At 29.8% G+C, this 27,693-nt stretch overlaps 1 protein-coding gene across 1 annotated transcript in view; it reads left to right on the top strand.

The window, feature by feature from the left end:
- The first annotated feature begins 3,949 nt into the window (after positions 1-3,949).
- Positions 3,950-27,693, top strand: part of Pex6 (peroxin 6) — a 70,130-nt gene continuing 46,386 nt past the window's right edge. The window contains exons 1-9 of the mRNA XM_067278849.1: positions 3,950-5,146; positions 9,071-9,198; positions 15,026-15,066; positions 15,149-15,194; positions 18,207-18,300; positions 21,763-21,914; positions 22,513-22,651; positions 23,597-23,669; positions 26,908-26,988. Of these exons, the coding sequence (XP_067134950.1) occupies positions 4,019-5,146; positions 9,071-9,198; positions 15,026-15,066; positions 15,149-15,194; positions 18,207-18,300; positions 21,763-21,914; positions 22,513-22,651; positions 23,597-23,669; positions 26,908-26,988 (1,882 nt within the window). The 5' untranslated portion in view covers positions 3,950-4,018. The remainder of the gene's footprint in view (positions 5,147-9,070; positions 9,199-15,025; positions 15,067-15,148; positions 15,195-18,206; positions 18,301-21,762; positions 21,915-22,512; positions 22,652-23,596; positions 23,670-26,907; positions 26,989-27,693) is intronic.

Genomic DNA, 27,693 nt, shown 5'->3' on the forward strand with positions numbered 1-27,693 from the left:
TGAAGAAAACCCGGAAAACTCCACGTGATCAGCGGGTCCTGGCGAAGCGCGAACCCACAACAGAACTCCCAGTGTTCAGGGAACAACCGTTGGCCAGTGATGGGCCGTCGCGGGATAATGTTCACACAACGAGAAATAACGCCACATTGAGCAGGAAAACGCGTGGGTCGCCCTTTGTTTTCGCAAAATTAGCAGCGAGGTCACTTGAGCACGCCGACGAAAACCGAGACAAATTTTTTGCGAAAAAAATCGACTATAACCGAAGTCAACGAAAACAGAGGTATTACTGTAATAGACTAATGTAAAGAATAAATGAACATTTAACATGGCACACTTATATCCCCATGGTGTTTGAAAAAGTAAAAAAACTATAATATTAATATTAAAACAGTATAATATAACTCTAGCTCCAGTCTTTAATAATACGAAGTCTGTTCAAAAAATAACCGAACTTTTGACATTGGGCATAAACAGAGTGTCCTAGTGTTGTGAAGTTGACAACAGTATATAAGGGCTGCTAGCTCTGGAAATTTTCTTTGGTCCCATGATGAAGCTAAAAGGAAAGGAAAGCAATGGAATTGTTTAGCTAGACGCACGGGATAATGCTCACACAACGAGAAACAACACCACATTGAGCAGAAAAACGCGTGGGTTGCCCTTTGTTTTCGCAAAATTAGCAACGAGGTCACGTGGGCAGGCAGACGAAAACCGAGACAAATTTTTCGCAGAAAAAATCGACGATAACCGAAGTTAACGAAAACCAAGGTATTACTGTAATTCTTGCCAAGCGAAGTCAATATTGTCTCTGGCATCCATGATGATATATTTTTTTTCCAAAATTGCACAAAACAAACATAGATTTAAGGGAAGTACAGCGTTACGACGAATTGTCACCGTTTGCTGATTGGTTCGTGTTTGAGAATAATTGTATCATATACGAATCAATAAAATTTTGCGATATTTTGAGCATTTTTTAGGCTTCGAGCAGACCGCGTTATATCGAATCAGCGTTAATCGAGGCTGCGTTAAGCGGGATCTTACGGTAAAAATATATTTCGGTCTTTAATTAAAATGAGCTGCAAACAAGCTTGTTTGCGGTTCTTAAATCTTGAAAGATCAAAGCCAGAATTATTTTTGTTTTGATCTTTCAAAAATTCTATTATAAGAAGTAAACCAAATTAGAGCAAAAATAATAAATAAATAAATAATATTAATCTATATAAATAAAAATGTACTGTACATGTTCGTTTGTTCCTAATAGCTAATCTCCGAAAGTTCTTCACCAATTGCTCAGAAATTTTGACACAACGTCGCATTCGAATACGCGCGTCTTTTATGATATAGATGTCGGAATCCCCTCTCCGCGGGGGAGAGAGATAAAATTAAGGCTTACCGTGAAGAACTGGGCTTCCATTATACTATTTTAGATGCGGTTTTTTGCGTTTTTGATTGCTTTTTTAATAGGGTACGTGAAGAGAATGTATACTAAGAAGGGATTTTTCAAAATTCCCCCCCCCGCGGGAAAGTGTTATACATTTATAATAGATACATTTTGAGCCACAGCAATGCGTGGCGGGTACTGCTAGTAGTAAATAAACAAACAGTCTTCGTCTATCAACCCATATACGAGGGTAATCCCAAAAGTAAGGTCTCCTATTTTTTTAAAAATACAAAGAAACGTTTATTTTCAATACTGTTCATATCAATTTAAAGCTTGAACATTCATCTATTTTTTTACATAATCGCCATTTCGGTTGATGCATCTTTCTATACGCTGTGGCAATTTTTGCATGCCCATGTCATACCAGCTCGCCGCCATTGTCGTGTTAAACCGATTGAAATTCATCGCCAATTGACAGAAGTGTATGGAGAGTCGTGCATAGATGTCAAAAACGTCCTCAAGTGGTGTATGGCGTTTGCAGCTGATCGTAATGAAATTCACGACAAAGAAAGAAGCGGGAGACCGTCAATTTCCGACGAGACAATCGCGAAAGTTGAGCAAACCATGCGTGAAGATTGGCGAATCACTCTGGATGATGTCTGCATTTTGGTTCTTGGGGTTTTCCGATGCACCAATCATAGGATTTTAACGGAAAAGTTGCAATATCGAAAGGTGTGCGCAAGATGAGTCCCACGTACATGGCGGTGAGCTGGTGTAACATGGGCATACAAAAATTGCCACAGCGCCTACAAAAATGCATCGACCGAAATGGCGATTATGTAGAAAAACAGATAAATGTTTAAGCTTTAAATTGATATGAACGTTATTGAAAATAAACGTTTCTTTGTATTTTTGAAAAAATAGTACCTATATTATTGCAGGCATCCATGCAAACCTCAATCTATTTCCGCCGACTACTATATTAAAATTTTATTTTTTAAAATGCACTATTGGCTGCTTGCGTGCATGCACACACTGCATAAATACTAGAACCGACCCTGTGTGAGAGTGGGAGCGAGTGTGTATGTTTTTATACTCTTTCTGCCCTGTGGGCACTAAAAGGGCTTCTTTTATCAGGCCCATTATGGATTTGGCCTAGCCACAATGGAGCGGCCGGGTGGTGAGAGACGGAGCCCAACATATCCGGGTGGATCCCGAAAAAATTTCTGGGGATATTTCGACCCGTCCGGGTCCAGATTCGATCCCGGGTCCCCCAAAGCGGAAGGCTGCCACCTTAACCGCTCGGCCATCTGGCCAGAGTGTGTATGTGTGATCAGAAGAAAACAGTTGCTAGACTCACAAGAATGTAATCCTTTCATTTGTCGGGCACGGAGATGCAATTCTTGCACATGCCGAGCACGAACAGGCGAACAGGACTCCCATTTTTTTTTTTTTTTTTTTTTTTTTTTTTTTTACATTTTAAATTCCTGCAAAATGGAAAAATTTGATTAAAAACAGTCCATCAAATGTTTTGAGAACGTACTCAATTCTACAAGTTAGATAGAAGACATGCTAGCGGTCTTGTATCTCGAAAGCGTATGACGTAACGAAGTTATGTACTCTCTTTTTTATTACACTTTTAGATTCCTCATCGAAATTAATAGAAAATGGCAAAATTTTATAAAAATTGATCTGTAAATTTTGAGAACGAACAAAAATCTGCAAGACACATAGAAGAGGCTTCGCTAACACTCTAACTGAAATATCGCGATAGCCTATCGCTCACCCCTACTTTATAGAAAGTGCAGTCAGTTTTGAGACCAGAGGAACTATTGACTTGCACTTTGACAAGCACTTTGGTCGTGACAAGTTTTAACCAATCACAGCACCATCACCACTAGTTAATATTACTTCTGCTCATCCTGGTTGTATAAATAAATAAATAAATAAATATATATATATATATATATATATATACAACCAGGATGTATATAAAACCATAAGGGGACAAGTTTCTGAGGAGTTGCTCTCTCGGATTTGCTCATAAATCCCCATAGCGATAGGTTGACGCTTCGGCTATCCGGTCACGTTTTTAGAGCAGCTGAGAATAACAAAAATATATTACCTATGACCGGATGACCAAGCGGCTAAGGTGGCAGCCTTCTGCTCTGGAGACCCTGGATCGCAGGTCGAAAATCCCCAGGAATTTTTCAGGGGTGGTCTGTCCGGATATGTCGAACTCCGTCCCTCGCCTGGCCAGGCCTACAGTAGGTTAGCCGAGCGAGGGACGGAGGTCAAACCCACATTAGTCTTGCTAAAAAAAATGGCTCAATTAGTGCCCAAAGGGTGGGAAAAGTTTTTAAAAAACTTCTCTAAGAAGGTACTGAGCTATGCCTTTGATTAAAATATTTGCATTAGACATATTTATATAATATGAGAATAATATATGTATATATTATTTTATGTTATATAAATATATATAATAATATAATATATATATATAATATTTTGTTATTTATTTACTAAAATTAACTAGAAAGATCTGGCAACGTTGAAAGATATCATATGTTTATAATCGCGGAAAAAATTTTGAATACACGTTGGGGGAAGCGATCCCTAAAGTAATTTTATTTGAAAATGTCTCTTCGAGAAGGTTTTGTTCGAGCGATATTATCTAAAGTGCAGGATCAAGTTTTAAGTCATCCTTATTTCGTCGGAATTAGTGATTATTCTTTGAAATCTTTAATTTCGGATGAAAGTGAAAAATCAGATTCTTTTATTGCAGTAATATCTCATCATAATTTAGTTTTAAAACAAAAACCTAAATTATTTGTTTCGGTGGAAGTATTAAAAAAACATGAGAGAAATTCACCTGTAATATATTTATATGTTACGAAAAAATTTCTGATTCACTATAATTTTGAGAATAATAGTGAAATTGCATTCAAGTTTGTTTATTGCTTGCCTCTACAGAAGGTTATAATTGGAACCAAAAATGAAAATTGTTATCAGTATCTTAAAACAGAAAAATGGATGACTAAATTTCAGTTATTAATTTGTCAAAAAAAAGTACTCTGTAGGACAGGAGATGTTTTATTAATTTCACCTCATCATTTTGATATGGAAGGTACCGAGTATATTTTTGATACATTTATTTTAGAATGTTATCCAGTTGCTCAAGGAATCATTGATATAAAAACTGAAATAATAATTATTAAAGTTGATGAAAATAAATCACAAAGTAATAAGTGTATTAATGAAGTTGATCAAATTGATCCTAAAATAATGTTTAATATAGTAAATTATGTAGGAAAGTTAATTCTTTATCGTAACCCACAGGCTTTGAAATCAATCAAACCATTAAATATTTTTAAAATTAACATCATACCAAAGTTGCCTGCCTTTGATACTAATTTTAAACTGTTTGAAAATAAAATGATTGATTTGTTAAACACAATTTTTATCTCTAAAAGAAGAATGGAAAATTTGAAAATAACAGAAGGAAATTGGGTTAAAGTAAAAATTCAATTTTCAAGAGATGACACATTAAATTTTTTCAGTGTATCAATTGACAAAAGTGACCAGCCAGATGAAAATTCTGAAGATGAGAAATATAGAATGGTTTCTGTTTTATCTATGGAGAGATTATCATTAAATGATATTAGCAAAATGGATAATCAAGTTTTTATTTCATCATTATTATGGTTTAATTTAAATGAACATCCTTCATCATTTTTACAGGAAGAAACTCAACTTACAATAGAGGTAATATTGCTCGTAATGGTTCAAAAAAAAAAAAAAATTAAAATGAATCACTAATATAATTCTTATTATTACATAAAGTATTATTATATTTAAAACATTTTTGAATAAATTCATTTTATTAAAAGACATAAACAACACCTTTTTAACAATCCAGCAAGTGTTTAATTCGTTAAAAAACGTTTTCGACCGATTTCAGCGGTCTTCATCAGTTATTCCAAAGTTAAGAACAAAGTATTCAAAAATTTACGAAAGACAAAAATAAATTCAAAGTGTAGTTGTGCAGAATAACGGAAATGTGCTTATGTGTTAATCAAAACTTAAAAAATAATTATAAAAGAAAATACAACAAAATAAATACAATAAAAATAATAGTGTCGTCCAAACAAGAAACATCTATACATCTGTGTCAATATAAAAGGACTTCCAGGCGTTGGATAATCCTTCCGCATCTCTGTGATTGATGCATTCCGTGCTTACATGCGCCTTGTATATATCTATTTTTTCGAGAAGTTTCACTGCCTGTATAAATTTTGTTGCCTTCTCGAAAAAATAGAGATATACAAGGCACATGTAAGCATGGAATGCATCAATCACAGAGATGCGGAAGGATTATCCAACGCCTGGAAGTCCTTTTATATTGACACAGATGTATAGATGTTTCTTGTTTGGATGACACTATTATTTTTATTGTATTTCGACGACACCATTGCTTAAGCTTGTTTTTGTCACGGAGCGGCTCGTCGGATGGTGGGCGCATGTTTCCTGATAAGTTATTTTTCTGCGAAAAATTCACTGAACTTTGGCAACATCATTAATATAAATATAATTTTTATAGCCGTTGAATAATAAATGGTTTTTACTAGGTCTGCTGCTCGTTTAAACTCAATGGTTTGTGCAATGTCCGCTATTGGTCCAGATTCAACCAATCCTGTCGCGACACGAGTCAGTGATGACGTTTTACCATGTTATACAAGTCTCTTTTAATGTGTTATACGAACACGATCTCAATTTTTTCGCTGTGTTATACGAATTCGTGTTATATGAACCCGTGTTATAGGGGGGTCTACTGTAGTTTGTATTTACTGTAAATGTACATACTGTTGGGTTTTTGGAAAGTAATTTCTTTTTTTCAAGGGAAAAAAAACAATTTTCTTATAATATATATAAATATGTTATTGAATTATATATTGACCATTTGTGTCATCTTTCTGGTAGTAGCATGATTCCATGCTCATAAAAGTTCTGATCTTTGCTTACAAAAAACTGATCCAAGTGATTCTTGACATCCTCATTTGAAGTAAATGTGTTATCGTTTAAAAAATTTTGTAAAGACTGTAATAATCCAAGGGTGCCAGATCTGGCAAATATGGTGGGTGTGCTAGCACATCCCATCTAAGCTGTTTATAGCTTATGACAAGTTATCAAACTTGTGTGAGGTCTGGCATTATCATGGTGAAACACTACACCTTTTCTGTTGATCAATTCTGGACTTTTCTGTTTGATGGTATCATTCAATTTGTCCAGTTGATGGCAGTACACTTCCAAATCAATTGTGGAATTGTCTGGTAGAAGCTTGAGTCAGCTCATCTCTTCTACTTCATTTGACATTGTTATACACAATTCATTTTTTGTCACCAGTTATGATTCATTTCAAAAATGGATCATTTTCTTAATGTTTGAGAAGCAAATCACATATATCAATATGATGGAGCAAATCTCTTTCTTTAAGAACATGTGAACAAATGAAACAAAGTTGTTTCAAGTGATCATAAATGGTTGAATTCAATAAATTTAATTTCTTAGTGATTTCTTGTGTTGTTATCAGTGATTTGCTTCAATCAATACCTTTATTTGTCTTTTTCAGCTTCAACTGTCCTTCCAGAATGTGGTGCATCTTCAATATTGAAATTGTCGGAACAAAATTTTGTGAATCAGTTTTGGCATTGTCATTCTGTCAATACATCTCTATACACATCACACAATTTTTGTCTTGCTTAAACAGCATTCTTACCTTTTCGGTAATTAAAAGACAAAATATGCTGAAAATGCTGCTTTCGATTTTCCATATTTAATGAGACACCAAAAAAAAAAAAAACAATTGCAAAAAATCAAACAACATTATTTACAAATAAATCTTGAAATGTCACTGTCAAAATATATAATGACAATAAGATTTAGAATGAAATTGGCGGGTAAAAATACAACTAATCCCTCTAGTGGTAAAAAAACAAAATTACATTCCAAACAATCCAATATATATACAATGCACTCACTAATCCAAACCCCACTTAATCTGAATCAATTTTGTTCATTTTTCTGTTAAATGTTGCATCCAAAAACAAAAATAAATTGTGGATTATTTTTCAAGAAAATAGTAAATCTGCAAAATTAATATGTACAGTACTACATATTTTAATATAAATATATTATATACTATTTTTTTTTTTTTTTAATCTTTAAACTACATCAGTTAAATGTCACATGGTTACATTAATTTTTTATAGTAAAGTCACTCTTACATGTGTAAAAAAAATTTTATTATAATGCTTAGTTCAAATTAGTCCAAAGTAATTCCAACTAAAGAGAGTATTCAAACACAGAAATTGAGAACCATTTGATAGAAAAAGTTCTGTGTTCTCAAGGTCTTGTGCTAGGTATTCAAACACTTCTCAGATGATTGTTAAGAGGTCACACAATAGCAAACAAGCCAATTTCAAGTATCAAAAATTAATATTTTGCTCCACTGTTGGAAATTTTACAGAGACCTGAGTTATTCTGTGATCTGCTTCTTGTGGAATTTTAATACAGAACTCTAATCAATTGTTTACTTCAATTTCTGTAATTATCTAAATTTTAATCAACTTATTTGCATTAGTTACATACTAGCTACTCCATACAATGCAAATTGGCAGCATTGTGTTACCTTATTTTCATTGTTTTCATGAATTACATTTGTTGCTTTTTCTCAAAATTCTTGAAAGATGTCAATTCTTAAAAGTATTTGATTCTACCCCTAATTAATTCCAACAAGGGCTAATATTAACAGAAGATCCTATATCCCTTTGTTATGTGACATTTGTTTCTCTGACAAAGTTTGAAATAATTCCCAGAAATAGTTGGTCATGCTCTGGAATGACTGTTATACCTATTTGTCTATGAGTGGAATCTTAATTTTCTCCTTTATCCAGGTTAAGACATGTTCTTCATATTCAAAAATCTGTTTTGTTACCATATTTGATAGTTTTCCAGCTTGTAAAATTTAATGTAGAAAGTTATTCTGTTCTAAAGAATTTTTTCCATTAAGGCAAGTTTCCATTTTATTCAGGTTCTGTTTTAAATTGATTTTACTATATTATATATTATAATATTTTATAATAGCAAATACAATATAAAAATTTTAATATATATGTATTCGTCCAGTGATTGGGTGGATCTAGGCGTGACTGGGGCAATCAAACTTTCTATTGCAAACATAAGTTTTCATTATAAATGTGTCAATTTTGAATTCATTTCTCTTATAATGTGAGAATGACTTGAAATGGATGCTAGAACTCCAGTTTTTAATTGGCTTAAAGAAATGAAGCCTGATGATAGTAAACTTTCTGTAATAATTAAAAATTTAAGTAATGTTGTTTATTTTAATATATGAATTAAAAATTGCTTCTTTGAGATTTGCTTTTGGATCAACTCCAGTATTTTTTTTTTTTTTGACACAGTTTTTTTTATAACTCTGCTAATCTGAATTTTTCATTAATCCAAATACCACACAATTATTAGTTATGTTAAGTATGAGTGCACTCATTAAAATATATTTTTTTTTCTTCTGGGTTTTTAAATTAAAAAATAAATGTTTTGAATAAAATAAGCATATTCTTTTATTTTAAATTTAAAAATGTTTCTGATATAAATAAATTTTTATTTCAGCTTTCTTATTTAGAAGCAACTATACCTCCTTGGGCAGAAGAAGTTACTTGTGCCTTAGTTCAATCTCCTGATATTGATGTAACAATAGATTCTAATATATTATTAAAGAATTATTTTCAAACACCGAGGTAATTATAATGTTTTTTAATTATGTATTCATATATTTGCAACTTATACTCAATAATTTTGGAAGTTTTTTATTTGTTGGTTTATTTTCTTTTTAAAGTAGGGTTTTTGATTGGTTGATTATTGGAATTGAAAGACAGAAATTCAGTTTAGCATTATATTGAAAACTGCAGCTTTATTGTAATCATTATTTTTTTCAAATGTAAATAAATTGTTTTTTCTTTATCATTTATAAAAATAAAATTTTTCCTATTTGAAAACAAAAATAATTTACATAATAAATTTTGAGATTATATACAGTCAAACCTGTTTTTATGCGCTCCTTTTATGTGCGATTTTTTTAATGCGAATTTTTAATTTGTGCGGTATAGTTGGCGACTAGTCTCGTGCGATTCGTCATGTCTTACGTTGACTTATTATAGCTAAATAAACTTATTATAGCATAAATGCACTTATTATAGTAATATTATTGCATGAATATGCGAAAAATGAAATAATTTACTTTTTAAGTCAACAAAACACCACCTGGACAAAAATATGTAAAACAGATGATAGACCAGACGATGCAGTCAAGTGCTGACATCTGTTATCAATAAATTCTATTTCGTACGGTTTTGAGTTATTTTCTATGTGAGACTTTTTTTATGCGGTCCCTGTTGACCGCATAAAAAAATTATTTTTTTTAATTGTGTTGCGAAAACTATTATTTACAGCCATTCGTGAAGTTTCGTGAGATTTTTTTAATGCGTTTTTTTTAATGCGGTCCCTATCCCCCGCATAAAAACAGGTTTGACTGTATTTGGTATCTAGATAGAAGTTCATAAGCTTGTTTTTACTTAATTTTAGATTACAATCACACTACAATGACCACAGTATAATGGCAATCCAATGTTAGCAATTCATACTATTGATCTTCTCTTTTATCCAATCCAGTCACACACAAATGCAAAGCATGGCGGATCAAAGGAAAAAAAAATATGCATTTTACTCTAATCATGTCCTGTGCTGAAATAAAAATACATAACCCCAACATATCATACAAAGAACATACAGTTGGAAGATCATCTGATGCAGACAACATTTACAATTTCTAGTACAAAAAATTTACATCTCTGCACCAGGAACTAGCCAAAAATTTTACACACAAAATCAATAATTCACAAGGCATGCAAAATTTCTTACACAGGACATCACAAAACATAAAAGACAATACCAAATACAAATACCCTACACATACAGACCAATCACATATTTTCCTGCACTTTACAAAATATTCACGGCATTCAACAGCATCCCACACTCTTGCTTAGTGTATACACATTACACTTATATAAAATACATCCAACACTCACTACATTTCTAGAAAACATAATGCAACACTGTAGAACAATATTACATGAGAGACTTCACAACTGGGGTTTCTCCAACAGGATCCTGGCTGTTTTTTAACCCGGGAAATTCTTCTCATCCCGCAAATTTCTTAAAAATTCAATTTTTTTTCTTTTGTATTAAAGTTGAGGAAATTTTGCAAATAGAAAGTATAATTAACCCATAAACTGTCAGAATACATTTGTATTTATTAATTTTAAGCTTGCTTATTAGTTTTTAAAATTTTTGCTTGTTATGACATCTCATAGATTGTCAATAATCAATATGTATTTGTGTCAGGACTCTGAAAATTCTTTACTTGTCAGAACCTGTAATATCTGGAATAATTGTGCTTATGCTGTCTTAATTTTTAACCATGCTCAGTAGCTTCAATAACTGCATTATGCCAGGTTGTGCAAATTGGGCAAGGGTACGAGTACGAAGTATGCTAATATGAAGTTTTTCTTCATAAACCTGAATATTAAAGCCAAACGAACTGCCAAATTATCAGGCTATAAGATCGATGCTGCTATTAAAGCAGTCAAGGTAGACAAATCAAGAATACTAGACAGCAAAAGAAATAACACATCTCGAAAACAAACTAGAAATCTTCCAGGCTACGGGTGAAAAACATATGACATCCGTCTTCTCTTAAATGCATTAAAGACAATTCCACCCATATCAATTGAATCAAAAAGGGCATTCTTGGTAGCAGGACTTTTCTTTAGTAAAATAAGGATCAAATTGAGTGATCAGAGTATTGACTACCTTTGCTTTTTAACATCTTATTATAAAAGTTTACAATAATGCTTTGTATTATGTTTTATTTAAATAGTGAAAATGACTTCTAAGTTAGAAGTTTGATCTAAGTTCAATTTTTTCTTTAAATTTTCAACTCAATTCAAAGGCATTTTTGTTGTAAGCAGTTTCCAACAAACTTTAATAAACTTTTTCTATTTGAGAAAATTTCTACATAACTCAAAAGTAATTTTTTATACATATTTTACACTGCATTATTATTATTATTATTATTTTGGAGGTTGCAGGACATATTAAGTTACTTAAAAATGAAAAATAATTATATCATTCAATTTTAAGATTTATTTTATATCTTAAAAATAATTAATTATATCCTGGGACAAGCAAAAGACCAGGAAATGAGAAACCATATTCATGACATATACATCAAAAGAAACCAAATACACATAAGGTGAGATATTTTCCAGGGAGAATCATTAAATCCATTCTTGTTCTGTCTGAACTTGACCCCACTGTCCAATAGGTTAAACAATGCTAAACATGATACATCAAATACAACAGAACAGCACAATACATATTATCTCACCTTATGCACATAAGCAAAATAAAATTCTATGCATTCACACATGCACAGCTAAAACCTATTAGAAATTGCACTCATTCCACTGATATTCAAACAGAGTTTGTCCTAGACAAATGCAGAATACTTCACGTAGAAAAAGGAGTCCTGAAGAAAGAAGGTTTTGCAAATGGAAATGGAGATATCATTGAATCCATAGATGAGATCAGTATAGGAATATTTAGGAGTACAACAGACAAACTCATAGAACACACACAGATAAAACGAAGACCAACAAAAGAATACAACAGACTAAACTCAATACTAACAACACAGCTGAATGCAAAATACACATTTAAAGCAATAAATACATACTTTGTCTTAGTATTGACATATTCATTTGGAATTATACATTGAACACAGACAAACTAGAACACCTCCAAAGGAAAACATGAACAATATTAATGAAACAACATACATTATTGTAAGCCATCCATAGAAAGGCTGACTCTTCCTCATAAAGAGGGAGGATGAAGACTTTCAGATATATTAATAGTAAAGTATACAATCACTACAAACAAATTCTGACACTGTGGGAGTTTTTCACAAGAAACATTAAGTTTACATAAAGCTATAACTGGCAGACAGTAACAATACATCATTAAACTTATGCTCTGAGCACCTGGCACATAGCTCAACACATAAATAACATAGACACCATTAAGCAGTTATGGACCCAAAAGGCACTTCATGGCAGGCATGCCTATGATTTAGCTCAGGACTACGTTGACAAAACTGCATCAAACTACTGGATGAGTAGGGGATGCCTGTTTGGAAAAACAGGATTTGTGGTTGCCATTCAAGATTGGGTCATAAACACTAAAAGCTGCAGAAAACACATTCTGAATGATAATCACTCACAAATGACTCTTGCAGAAAATACTACATTCTGTCAGAAACAATACAACATATAATCTCTGGTTGCAAGCTCTTAGCACAAATAGACTATTTACATAGGCATAATCAAATAGCAAATATAATGCACCAACAGTTTGCATACAAACACAAATTATTAAATGCCCAAGTACCATATTACAAATATACTTCACAGACAGTATTAGAAAATGACACACACAAAATATACTATGACAGAGCCATAATCACAGATAAAACAATTCATTACAATAGATCTGACATCACTTTTATTGACAAATGTAATAAGATCACTTATACTGTAGACATTTTATTCCAAACACTCATAACATGAAAAATGCTCATACTGAAAAAATCAATAAATACACTCCATTTGCCCAAGAAATAAGGCAGCTATGGAGGATAGAGAGGGTGTTTTTGTACCTGTTGTACTCTCTTCCACTGATGTCATACCACATATTCTACACAAAAGTCTAAGAACATTTAACTTTAATAAAAATATATACGTGGCATTACAGAAAGTTGCAAAGTTGAACACATGTCATATTGTTAGGGAATTTCTGTGCATGGACACATACACCAATAATACAGAAGCTTGATGTTACAATTGTTTGTAACATCAAGCTTCTGTATTAGCTTGCCAAGTGTATGCCTGCCTTGATTTTAGCCAGGCATAGCACTTGGCACCAGTATCAGCTGAGCATGATATTTACAACAACAACAATAATAATAAAAGAACATATTGCATTTCTTATGCATTATCACACTGATACCATAGCAGATATTACCAATTAAACACTGGTATCAAATTGCTGCCAGTCTCTAATAAACAATGGGTTTTAAGCTTTTATTTAGCAAATAAACACTTTTGTTTATTGCAGAAAATATGATATTTCTTCACAAACAAAAGTAACCTTAATTCAACACAATCAAATGTTTTCAACCTAGTGATAGATCTGCATCAGTCCATACCATTTTACACACTATTTTGGGATGTAAATAAGAATGTTATAACATTTCAAAATTTGGAATAACTTTGAAATTCAAAAGTGTCCATGTTTTTAGTATAAATATTTACAATTTAAATCTATGTAACAATATAAATTAAGTGGATATTATAAATATTATGAAACTTAATAGATGATGTAAATAATATAAATTTTCTTAAGTTAATAAAACCAGTTTTCATGTTTACAAGGCAGCTAGTAGCTAAAATATGAGTGAAGAGTCACTAATAGCAAATAGACCTGTGTACTGTGTATGATACTCTTACCAACAATGCTGGCATTAATTTCTATCCCATTACAAAATGTTTGATTTTTTCTATACATAATGCAAGTCAGTTGTGGAGAGAAGCATTAGAAAACAAGAAAATTGAAACATCAAATGAAGAAAGGAAAAGAGAGCATAGGCTAGTGTCTAAACTGAAACTGCAGAAATTGCAAGGTAAGGAGCAAAAACTGATCCAATATTCTGCAAGTACTGTAGTTGGAATTGATAAAGAAATACAGCATCTAAGAAAATTATGCCAATGATGATTGTCATAAGTCTCACTATGAGAAGAGGTAAATCACTTTTAAATTGTGTCACCTAGAAATTGTGATTTCTTTTGAAGTGACACTTTGTAAGTCCTTGCATTGTAACTCCTTTGTAAGTCCTTTTGGTTATTGAAAAACAAAACTTTTACATAATTATTTAAACTTATTAAAATAGTATATTTGTTAAGACCATTTTTTCTAAACAACAGTTTTTACTGAGAAAAACAGGTTGATCACATTACAAGCTTATGTTCATGCATGAAATCCAATGTAATAATTTTGGTCAGGCTAAATTTATAAGTGGTCTGGTGAATGTCAGACATTTTTAGTTTTAATATTCAGTGGACACTTTGTCTACATAAATTGTTACTGTATAAGCTTAAACTATCATTGTAGTGGAACATTGCTAAATGAATATGGATCATTGAAAGAAAAGTACATTATTTTTATTTCTACTTAAGAAGTTTTTTTAAATTGATTCTTTGAAAAACTTTTTAATCAAGTTTTACTGTACTATATTTTAGATTTATTTTATTTTAGTCTTAGAGATGAAAATTGAAAATAATAAAAGTTTTAAATATAATTTGATATTTAAAGCACTATGAATTTTAAACTTAAGTCATGAATAAATTAGCAATAAACTTAAATATTGTTGACAAAATTTCATTTCAGATATGTTGTTGTAGGAGATATTATAGCAATAAGTTCACAAGGTAAATTTTCAAATAAATTTATTATTTATTTGTAATTTTTAAAATTGTTTTGTGTGAAATTAAATTATCTGGATTTTTCCAGCTGATGTTACATTCAATGAAAAATTTAAAGCTTCTTCATATGTGAGGTAATTATGTTTTTATAACATTACTAATATTGCATAACACACTTAAAATTTGTAGAGCCAGCACTGACTGTACATTCCTTCATGGTGTTGCAATTTCACATTGAGGAATGTAGTATCTTTGGGCCAAATATTTTTAAAAATAATTTACTGGATTGCACACTTCAGAAAAAATTGTAGGAAACAGTTGGAAAAAAGCTGGTTAAACCCATAATGTCAAGCTTTTCAATCTAGTGCTTTACTCATTCATTCACACTTACTCATTATAATTCATTTATAGAACCCAAAATATAATGCACACAGAAATGTTTAAACAATGATTTCTTGTAAACCACTGCTCATTGCATAAGTTATGTTACCATTAGTGATTGCATTACTGGTAACTGGTTTACCAGTATACCAGTAAATTAGGAAAATTATACCCCGGTCAATTTACTGGTAATTAATTTTTGGTAAATGGTAAATTTTTTTCATTATTTCGGTTAAAAACCTTTTAATTAATTCAATATTTATTTTCCTAAAATTCCCACAGGAAATATCCATGGGAAGCAGATTTCTTTTTTGTCTCCCCCATACCATAGCGAGAAAACAGTGCAGATAGTGATGGGTCATTCCATTTGAAATTTAAGGTTATTAAAAGGAATTTTCTAGTTTTTTTATAACTTGATTTCCTGTATTATACTCCAAAATCAAGACCTGTTTTTGGAGTATAATACAGGAAGATAACCCAGAAAAATTGAACAAATATAAGTCACACGAAATATTCAATAATGTTAACAAAAATATAATTTTGAATAAGATTGTAGAAATAATCAAGCACTTATCAGAAAATGAATCATGACTTGCAGATGTCACTGAAATTAGTTCAGACTCAGATTCTAGTGAGAGATGTTCATTGCTTACCACACCAGCTTCTCACGTCGACACAAGAACAAAGTGCACAATAGAGAAGTCAAATCTTACAATGAAAGAGAAATTGGACTTATTCATTAAATTAATTAAACACCTTAGTATTTCCAGCAACGAAATAATTTAATAAATTAAGAACATTTTCGACTATTTTCAATAGTCAAAAATGTTATTATTTTATTAAATTATTTTGGACATCGAAAACGTTGAACAGTACCGTCCTTGCAGCCTTCACAAAACAAGATATTAATGTGCATTGAGATAAAGCTTCCATAATTAAGACTGCCACTAACAAACAAGTTATTAAATACATTGAAAAGCTTGAAATTTACAAGGCTCATAATGACAAAGATTGCATCAACCATAGAGATGCTGATAGTCTATCCCAGTGGTTCCCAACCGGTGTTCCGCGGAACACTGGTGTTCCGTAAGCATCTCCCAAGTGTTCCACAGATTTAGTCGCAAATCGGAAAGTGTACAATCGTATTCGAGCCGCCGAATATCAAAAAATTAAAATCATAAAATTTTCATAAACTTAAATATATATGTACGACTCGTACTTATGGAGTGTACTACTCTTTCGAATAAGATAAAGGCAATGATAAAAACTGAATGAAATATGTAAAAAACATCAGGCACAAGTTTCCCATTAAAGTTATTTAGGCGTATTTTTTCCTGTCTTAGAATTGGCGTTAATAATATGAGTAGAGATTTTGAACTGCTCAATTCTAATAAAATAACTGATGACAAGCTTATGTATTTCATATTAACTTAGGTAAGTGTTCCGCTAAAGAAAGTTGCTCACAAAAGTGTTCCGCATCCTAGAAAAGGTTGGGAACCACTGGTCTATCCTGTGCATGGAAATCTTTTTACCACAACAATTAATTTTCTTAATACTTTGTTTTAATTTATTTTAATTTTTGTTTTGTACTATTTTTTATTTTTATTTTATTTTGTGGTTATTATTTTCAAATTTAAACTGTGTTATTGCTTGCATTCTATTTTAAATTCTGTTTTGTTTTAAAGAGGCTTAACTGAGGACTATTGAAAATAGTCGAAAATGTTCTTATTTTATTAAATTATTTTGTTGCTGGAAATACTAAGGTGTTTAATTAATTTAAGTTTATATTCCAGTAAGTTATTTATTTATTTTATTATTCATTAAACATAAAATGAGCGTAGACACTGATAACAGTAATATAAGTAAGTTTAAAAGTGTGTGAAAAATATAGTTAAGAAATGAATTATTTCTTAGAGCAAAAAATACAAGGAATGTATCTTAAAAAGGTTTTCAATGCTCTAATGACAGTATGTTCAACTAGTATTGATTCTGAGAGAGCTTTTTTAATGCAGCTGCCATTTGTATGAAAATTAGATCTAGATTAGACAATGAGAGTCTAAATGTATTATTGAGAGTCTAGTACGATGAGAGTCTAAATGTATTATGTTTTTTTAAGAGCCTACTTTCAAAATAAAGAAAAACATTATTAATTATCAGCATTATTTCAATGTCTTTTATGTCATAATAATTGCTATTACAAGAACGTTGTTTGGCTAAATTGATAGAAAACTTGAAAATAAATGGTTGTCCAATAATTCTGTCAGTAATTCAGTTATGTTTTAAATCATTTGTTAATACGAATTTACCGGTAAATTACCGATAAACCGGTAATCCTGAATATAATTACCGAATTACTGGTAATTTAATACCCAGTAAATTTGCAATCACTAGTTACCATGCATTAGTGGAAGGAGTATACTAAAATATATTAAAACTGTAGCAAAATCTAGGTTGTCAAAGGTTGGATATCTCTTTGTTAGCTGGAACTGATACTAAATCAAATAATCAACCATTGCTTGATTTATTCTGTTTTGTATACAATCTGGAAACTAATTTTTACTTGTATATTCAAAACTAGGTTTAATGGTAATATTGAATACAAGTATTTACTAAAAAAATTATATTTTAAAATGCTAATTAATAAAAATAAAATATTCTGTTGATTGTAATCTTTTAAAACAATTTAAAAATTATACAATATTGCATTTAATTTTGAAAAAATTAAAATTTTCAAGTTTTAAATACTTCATTTTTTTTTTGTTTAGGTGGCCTATGATATTTTTTAAAGTTACCCGAATTATTTGTAAGTTTGTAAGTGGTGGTTATCTGGTGGATAATAAAAATTGTCGCATTTATCAGGTAAAATTATTATTAATTTTATAAATAATTTTTTATATTAATATAAACTATCTGCTTTAATTAAAACATATGAGTTTTAATTAAAGCAGATAGAAAAAACAGATAGAAAAAACAAAAATAAATATGCAAACATTTCCAGCTAATTTATCATCATCAGTCAAAAAAGAATAGTTCACTGAATGGCATTACTATGAATATGGGGATATATAAACCATTAAATAAATGTCATATTATGGCAGTATATTATGGAAAAATTAAACAGATACCAATTAAATGAAATATAAAAAGATATGAAAAACCTTTGTTTCTTTGCATGAGATCCATTTCCACACATTTAATAGTGATGCAACATCTTTTATATTTAACAGTATTTTTTTATATTTCTTTTATAAATCTAAAGATTTATAGCTATGATACTGATATTTTTCAACAAATCTTATAAAATATGCTCTGAGTCTTATCACTGAGAAATTAGATATGATGGTGGGTGAAATGAACATAATCTGTTCCAAGACCATGTTCACTAATTGAATTGTTTGTTAGCCGATTATTGATTTACCACAGATTTTTTGTGGGATTAATTCATTCTGGAGACCCCAGAAAATAAATAAAAAATATATACTTTCTTACTATGTTTATTTACATGTAATAACAAACTAAAAGAAATTTCTCCATTTTTTCATGGATGACAGATCTTTGTTTCCCAGATGCAATTTTCGTTACTCCTTTATCTGCCTGAGTCATTTTGATTATATCTTCCTTAGCTAAGGTTGTATATAGTGTAGACCTGTTAAAATCATCTTCCTGCAATATCAGATATCTTCTGCCCACTCTCTACCTTGGTTATTATCTCTTGCTTAGTTTCTATAGTGAACACAATTCTTGACACTTTACTCTTTTTAAGCCCCATAATATTAGTTTTTTAAATAAAAAGTTCAGAAAAGCACTTACAAAAATTCAGAGAACAGAAATTAACCAGTGCAAAAAAGGTTATGTATACAACTGTGAAAGTCTTGTTCCATAAACCATGTATAGATGCCATTAAAATATAGTTTTACAAATGTAGCGTCGCTTTTTCTTGTTTTTTTCTGTGAGGTGTTCATTATCCAAACCTAAAATCTTTCATGAAAGTGTTTGTTGTCCGGTTTGTTCGCAATCTGAACTGTTCATTAATTGATCACCCACTGTATTATATAGCTCTTAGCAACATCTCCTGGACTCAATAGAATTTTTATCGATTTGACAAGGAAAACATGTATTAACCAGATAAAGAATAAGATTATAATAACAACAAGAAAGTGTTTCCTGAAGGATTACCACCTCTCTCTGTTTGACCTGGAGTCTCCAGCTTTTGAATATTTGACTCTGTGCGCTGTGTTTAGTTAAAATTTCTCCAGGTTCATGAGTTTTATTACACAATTTAAAAATTTTTTGATATTACAAACTTTATATGGAACTTAATTTAAAAACACATATTAATATTACCATAGTTACATAAAATATCTTCAATAATTATTTAGTTAAACTGGGAATCTCCTAAGTTTCAGTATATGGAACAGTATAGGTATGTAGATTTGCCATATGTCTCATGAGCAAATCCTGGTCATCGAGTCAAATATATATAGATTATATAATTTTCATATTTTTTTCAAATGCTAAACTTTAGAGCAGGTAAGGTACAGTACAAGTATGCAACATTACACTTAACATTGTAACATTAGAGTAATGGTCAATGAAAAGTATTTGAATCTTGTAGAACAAGACTCAAACAATAGTTTCTACAAGATTCAAATACTTTTTGTTCTACAAGAATCAAGAACAGATATATTTGATTTTGAATAACTTATATTAGATGCACTTTATTCAGATATAATGCCTTAAATCTGAAAAATTAAAGTAATTAAACATATTCTTTCAGTAGTGTCAAAAGTTGCTATCATTTCTCTTGTAGCTGGTAGGTTTCTTCATCAAATCACTAGTAACCAGATCCAACAGTTTAAGCTAGAGTTTTGGTTTTTTTAATATTTTCTATCTTTTTACTATAAAGGTTCTATTCTAATGTCTTCATACATCTTTTTAAAAAATTATGGTTGTTTATGACTATTCCATTATAAAGTTTATCCAAATACAAACTTTGAAATAAAGATTATTATACTTAAAAAATAATTGTTAATATTATTATTGAGAAAGTCTATTTGTTTTACAAGATATTTAGAAATCACCCATTTTTATAGAGAATGCAATTCAGAAGATGAAAGTAGTTTAGATATATCCATATCTACAGGCTGTTTTAATTGGATCCATGACAAAAGTTATTCATTGATCATAATGAGTTTTTCAGGAGTTGTTACAGGGATCATTATAGGGTTATTAATTTGAATTAAGTGATAATATATTAATGACAATATCATGACAACATTTATGCATTCTAATATTTAATTATGAAGCTATGATGGGCGCAATTTAAAGAATATTGTACTTAATTGTTGTGTACCGTTGTGGCCACAAAAAAAATTATCATTACAATTAATTCACAGTAAATGATATCTTAGTACTCTAAAATAAATTTTAAATGAGCCAAATCTAACAAATGATAGATATATTTTAGGAGGAAGAATGAAAAATTTCTTTACATTGCAAACATGTTAAAAAGTTTATAAACATAAATCTTTGAAAGAACAAATGATTTTAGAATATTTTTGCATAAATCACACTAATGTTTGATAACTTTCCTTTATGTAACTTTTCATTTTGAAGAGTATAATTAATTTTTCATAATAATCATTTACTGTAATAATCAGTGGTGTCCCCCAACAAAGAGAGGGAAAAACAATAGAAAACTCCTTCCCTAATTAAAATTCAATTTTTTCTATATATTGTGCATTGTCTTCTATTTCTGTACTACTTATCAATTAGCAGTCATATAAGATGAGCATTTTATTGAATTTGCATGAAAAATGTTTTTCAATTCAACTTGGCTCCCCAAGATTAAATCCTGAGTGCTCCACTGGTAGTAATATATGTTTATTATTATTATTTTAAAGTTTATGATATGTAATAACAATTATTGCATTTTATAAATATACATATATGTATTAATTAATGGAAGAATCATCAATAAATGTCTATTTATTTTAGTTTGTTTTTCTTATAAGAAGTTTGGATAATGAGCTTATTTTTATCCAGCACATCATAATCTGAATAAAATCAAATTCTGACTTAGATCAAAATATATTCTCTGTTGCATTGGAAGCAAGATTTTTAAATAATTATAATTCAATTTTGTAACATAGCCATTAAAATTCTAATAATTTTTCATTATTTGGATGATTATTATTGTGTGTGTGTATGCATTTGTTGCAAAATGTATTTTCAATTAAACAAAAAAAAAACAAAAGGAAAAACAAGGTAACTTTAGATTTTTTTTCTACTTTAAGATTAATTCTATTGAATTCTTTACAGACTGGTACTGTTCAAAGTTATGTTCCTGTTACAATGGATGTATATTATTCTCCAAATCCTATTCATCCTATTTGGGAGGTACCCAAGCCACCTGGCATGGATTTATATGTGGATCAGTTACAGTCCATCATAATGCCATATCTAAAATTAGAGTATGTTACATTTTGATCATGCTTTACTTAACAAAAATCAGATTTATATTAAGATCTGAATGCCACATAAGACATGGATGCAATAAAAATAGTTCAGTTTTCATAAGAGATATCAATATATAATTATCTTTGAAAGACTGTATTATAGATTAACATCAGTAATATAAATAAATAAAAGCAATATTTTATATTTATTTTAATATATTTAGTAATGAATTTGTCGATATTTTGTCTCTGATGTCATTTTTTGTCTATGCATGAACATCTTTATGATCATGTGTGTAACCTTTATGCAAAACAGAAAAAAGCAACTGCCATGATGCTCATTCGTTTTTATTTATTTTTGTTTGTCAACATGAGACTGAACTGGTTTTGAAATTTTATGGTTTCTGAGTCTACTCAATTGTTCGTCTACAAATTAAAGTCCTGAAAATGGTTGATGTGACCTTCAGTGCTTGAATATTTGCATTTATAATGTATTTTAATCAAAAAAATAGTACATACATTTTTAAATTCCATTTTCTCTGAATATATATAAACACATATATGTAATTGTTTTTTCACAAAATTATTATTTGGTTCCTAATTTATCTTACAGTAGCATCAAAGATAACACTGAATTTGGAGATGTTGAATACCAAATAAGACCAAATATCCTATTAACAGGGCCATCTGGTTATGGAAAGACAATTATAGTTAAATCATTATGCAGATGCCTTAATCTTCATTTTTTTCAGGTAATAATAATACTTTGAATATTTGTATATCTAAAAAATTTTGATGTATCATATTGTAAAATAATTATCACTAAAAAACTGTTAAATATGGATTTTACATCACAAAGTTACATTATAAAATTAAAGTATGCCTTAGCATGTAATAAAATATATAATACATTGTTAAATTTTTATATAGTTTATAAAACTCAACAATAGTGTTTTGAATCAACACAGAATATTTCATTTTATGATGAACTGTTTGCATTTTTAAATTGATTAGAGCCTCGGCTGTGTTTTATATGATTTTGAAATAAAAGGCGCCCACAAACACAAAACACAATCTCTCTCTTTCTTCTCTCTCTATCAATCTGTTTTCTTTCTTTATCATTGCTATTGTGTCCTACTCAATTGATACTGGTACCTAGGACTATGCAAGAGCAAGGTCAAAGCATAGGTACCAGAAAAATTGTTACTTTTTTTTATATGTTGTTAGTATTTGTATTTAAGAATTTCCTGACTATGTGAAACATATTTAGTATGGCTGCTTTCTGTAATATGATATATGTACTGGTTATTATGGCCTAATGTTTTTAGATGTCATACCACTTACACTATGCAAAACATAATGTATTGGTATAATGCTTGTGAAAGAGAGCACTACAGCCACAATAATTACCCTATCAATTTTCTCCAGATGCTTTATTTCTTGGATAAATCCTATATATTTATTAATTTTTCAATGTGTTTCTGTCTGTAATTTCCAGTTTGATGTACTTGGTGTGAAAACAATTGACAGAATCATAGATGTCTTTTTTTAGTCTGTTTAAATCAATATGATTTATAATTAATCAATCAGTCTAAAAACAAATAAATTATTGATTTGTTTAAAAATATTTTTGTAAAATGAAACTTCTACAGTTTTAATGAAACTTTTTTAACTTAAAAAATTTTATTTTCAATTAGGTAAATTGTTATAATCTTATAGGAGATCTGCCAGGAGCTACTGAAGCTCGATTTAAAGCAACTTTTGAAAAAGGTAATAGGCAATATAAAATTATTGCTTAATTATGTTTAAATATTTATTTAAACTTATGAAGTAAAATATAAAACAGGAATTTGACTAGATGAAAAAGTAAAATCTTTAACATCGCAAATCATTTTCAGAGTTTTTCTGTCATAATATAGAAATAGAATATCAAAATAATAAAATAAAAAATAAAATATTAAATGCAGAAATATCTGTGCTAAGTAAGTCTCTTGTTCTTAAGTCTTCATGTTAAATAAAAATTCTCTATTATGCATGCATACTATATACATATACAGTCAAACCTGTTTTTATGCGCTCTTTTTATGTGCGATTTTTTTAATGCGAATTTTTAATTTGTGCGGTATAGTTGGCGACTAGTCTCGTGCGATTCGTCATGTCTCACGTTGACTTATTATAGCTAAATAAACTTATTATAGCATAAATGCACTTATTATAGTAATATTATTGCATGAATATGCGAAAAATGAAATAATTTACTTTTTAAGTCAACAAAACACCACCTGGACAAAAATATGTAAAACAGACGATAGACCAGACGATGCAGTCAAGTTCTGACATCTGTTGTCAATAAATTCTATTTCATACGGTTTTGAGTTATTTTCTATGTGAGACTTTTTTTATGCGGTCCCTGTTGACCGCATAAAAAAATTATTTTTTTAATTGTGTTGCGAAAACTATTATTTACAGCCATTCGTGAAGTTTCGTGAGATTTTTTTTAATGCGTTTTTTTTAATGCGGTCCCTATCCCCCGCATAAAAACAGGTTTGACTGTATATATTAAAACAAAATAAAATATATATATATATATATTTTGTTTTAATGTATACAGGGTGGTGTACAGTACGTGAAATGTGCTTTCGTACTCAAAATACAATTTTAAAGTTATGTTTTGTATTTTTACAATGGACACTATTCAACACTATCATGCATGCATATGTGCGTTCAGTGAATCTCCAGGCTTCTGGACACAGTCTGTGTCTGTCTGTCTGCATGGATCAAACCATATTCAATTGAACAACACATTTTTATTGTGGAGGAGTATGTTTGCACATGTTCTTTAATGCTGGTCTGTGCATGAATTAAATGAAAATGTTCTTGTTCCAAGGTTTCTGCAAAATCAATAATACATGACTTAGTGAAGAAATGGACTACAACTGTTTCTGTACTCAATGCACAGAGAGTAAAACAAATTGTATGCACACCAAAAGCTATCACCAACATAGCAAATTGCATCAAAAGAAGCCCAACAAGTCAAGATGGCATTTAGCCGAGCATGCTGGCATTAATCATAGGTCAATTTAGTGCATACTTTAATTTAAAAATTTAGCCTTATCATATGAATATTGTTCAGAAATTAAAAGAACTTGATATGGAAAAATGTGTTCATTACTACAGTATTAATGGTTCATAAAAATTGTTTCTGAAGAACTGCTCAACCCATTTATTTTCATTTCAACAGATAAAGCCTGGTTCCATCTTTTGCAGTATGTCAATTTGTAAGAACACACAACAGATTGTGAAAATCTGCATGTTTTAACAGAAACCATTCTATGATTTAAAAGTCAGTGTTTGGTGCAGATTATCAGACCCATTTTTACTTTCCTGGCTCTATTATATATAACAAAGGGAAAGTATGGTGATCAGTCAAAAATGGCCACCCAAGATTTTCACATTTTTGGACTTGGGGACCTTGAAACATTGAGAAATGCAAAAAATTTTGTGGGGTTTTTTTTCTGTATGTATGGATGTTAGTGTGTGCATGTGGCATGATTTTGTTCACCCTCTTTGAAGATTAATAATGCCCATGCTTTTTGTTGAAAATTTCTGAAATTTTGCAGTGATGTTTGCAGATGTATTGATACTATTAAATTTTGGTGGTTAAAGGTTGACAGGGGAGATAAAGTAGGATTGAACTTAATGACAATTTTACTCATTATTAGCATTTACAATATTTTTTATAAAACTCATCTCTAACCTGAAAATTGGGCTTTTTGCCATTTTATAATAATTAAAAATATAAAACGTTTTTTAAATAAAATATCATAACAGATGGCACCACATACAGTTTTAAATGTTGCCAGGAAAGTTAAGCAACTCATTGCTGAGTTTTTTCAAGGAGAATGTGAATATAGATTTTTATCTACAAAGAGTTTGTAAGTCAGTTGACTCCATGTGAACTTGTTTATGCCTTCATCTAATGGCCTGTAGTCTCCAGTTTTTCGTGTTGTACTTGAATTGACGTCATTGAACTCACTCGTGTTACTATGACTCACATAATCAATAGTCTCAAGTTAGACCCATCAAGTGAACTCGAAAGGTGAGCAGAAATCTCAAGGTGACATACTCACTTGGTTGTGTATGTCATTAAGCATGATGGGATTATTTACAATGTGTCTGAGTTTACAACTATTATGATTCGACTAATCAACTTAACTGTAACAAGTTGTAAACAAATCAACATAAATTAGTTTACATGTGTTATAGTTAGTTTTGTCTTATAGCAATATAGTATGCAGAAACAAAATGGAAACTTCAAATGATTTATTTTAAAAAATAAGTGAAGAATGAAAAGAAATATTAGTAACATATATAGAAAATAATAAGAAAATGAACAGTGGAAAATTTGATGATAAATTTACAAGAAAAAGACATTTCAATTTGTGGAAAGAATTAATTAAAAAATTAAGTGCATGTGTTGAAGCTAAAAAATCTGTTGTGGAATGGAAAAAGTATTTTAATTTAATCCTTTCTTCATATAGTTTTCTTCCTTGATCTATTTCTTAAATTGTTCAATTAACTTAACACTTCTGATTAATAAATAATCTTAATATAGTGTCTATGCTCTTAATAATTTATATATATAATTTACTATCATTTTAATTCTCTTTTTTGATGAATTAGATACTTCTTTTTATTTTTGGAAAAATTTGCTGTATAATTTTATCAATTAGGAATTAAATTTTTTTATTGTATTTTATTTATGTATGTATTGAAAATTGTAATATATTACATGAATAATTTCCATAATGAACAATGGTTATTGTTAACAGTTGTTCATTATTGGTATTAATTAGAAAACTGAAATGTATATTATCAATGTGTTGTTTTATAATAAAAGAAAATATTGAAAAGTCAAAAGAAAAATATAAGTGCTTAATAAAATTAATGTATACTTAATATATTATGTAGTTTTTCAAAATAATTCATAACTTAAATTTTTTTTCAGCTATTATGTGTGCTCCTTGTATTTTATTATTAAAAAATATTGAAATAATAAGAAGAGATGATAATTTTCTGGATGATTCTGGTAATGAATTTATTTTCTTAATTTAAAGTTATAAAAATCTAGTAATATATTCATTAAAATAAATTTACGTTCAATTGAAATGATCAAATATTTATATTTTTTTATATAATCATATTTTATAATATATCTGTGTAAAAACAAAAATACAAATGTTATTAAATGAAAACTTAAGATCATATTGTTTTATACAGTTCTGTATATTAAAAAATATTAATTTTTAAAAATACTGGTTTTATTCTAATAAAAGTCATTCTCAAATACAGTGGTACCTTGGTATACATCTGCTTTAGAATATGTCCAATTTGGAATACGTCCTGTTTGGACGAAACAAATTTTGCTCAGTATATGACTTTTGTTTAATTCAATTATACGCGCCATCTATGAACAAGTAACACTATCAGTGTACTAGACCAGACTAGACGTTCACGGTGCTACGGTCTATAACTTTGTTAAATTTCTTCTGATTTTAATTTGTAAGTAAAACTTTTTTATTAATCATGAATTGCAAAAAGGCAAATGAAAAGCAACAGAAAACTAAAAAAATGACTAGAATCACAATGGAACTGAAAAAAGAGATTGTTGAGAAATATGAAGGTGGCATGGGTCTTCGAGATTTAACTGTTGCATACTGTATTCCGAGAACGACGATATCGACAATTGTGAAAAATAAAGACATTATTAAATCTGCTAACGTTGCAAAAGGAG

The sequence above is a fragment of the Centruroides vittatus genome, unplaced genomic scaffold, assembly GCF_030686945.1.
Source record: "Centruroides vittatus isolate TY-2023 unplaced genomic scaffold, ASM3068694v2 contig_824, whole genome shotgun sequence".
NCBI lineage: Eukaryota > Metazoa > Arthropoda > Arachnida > Scorpiones > Buthidae > Centruroides > Centruroides vittatus.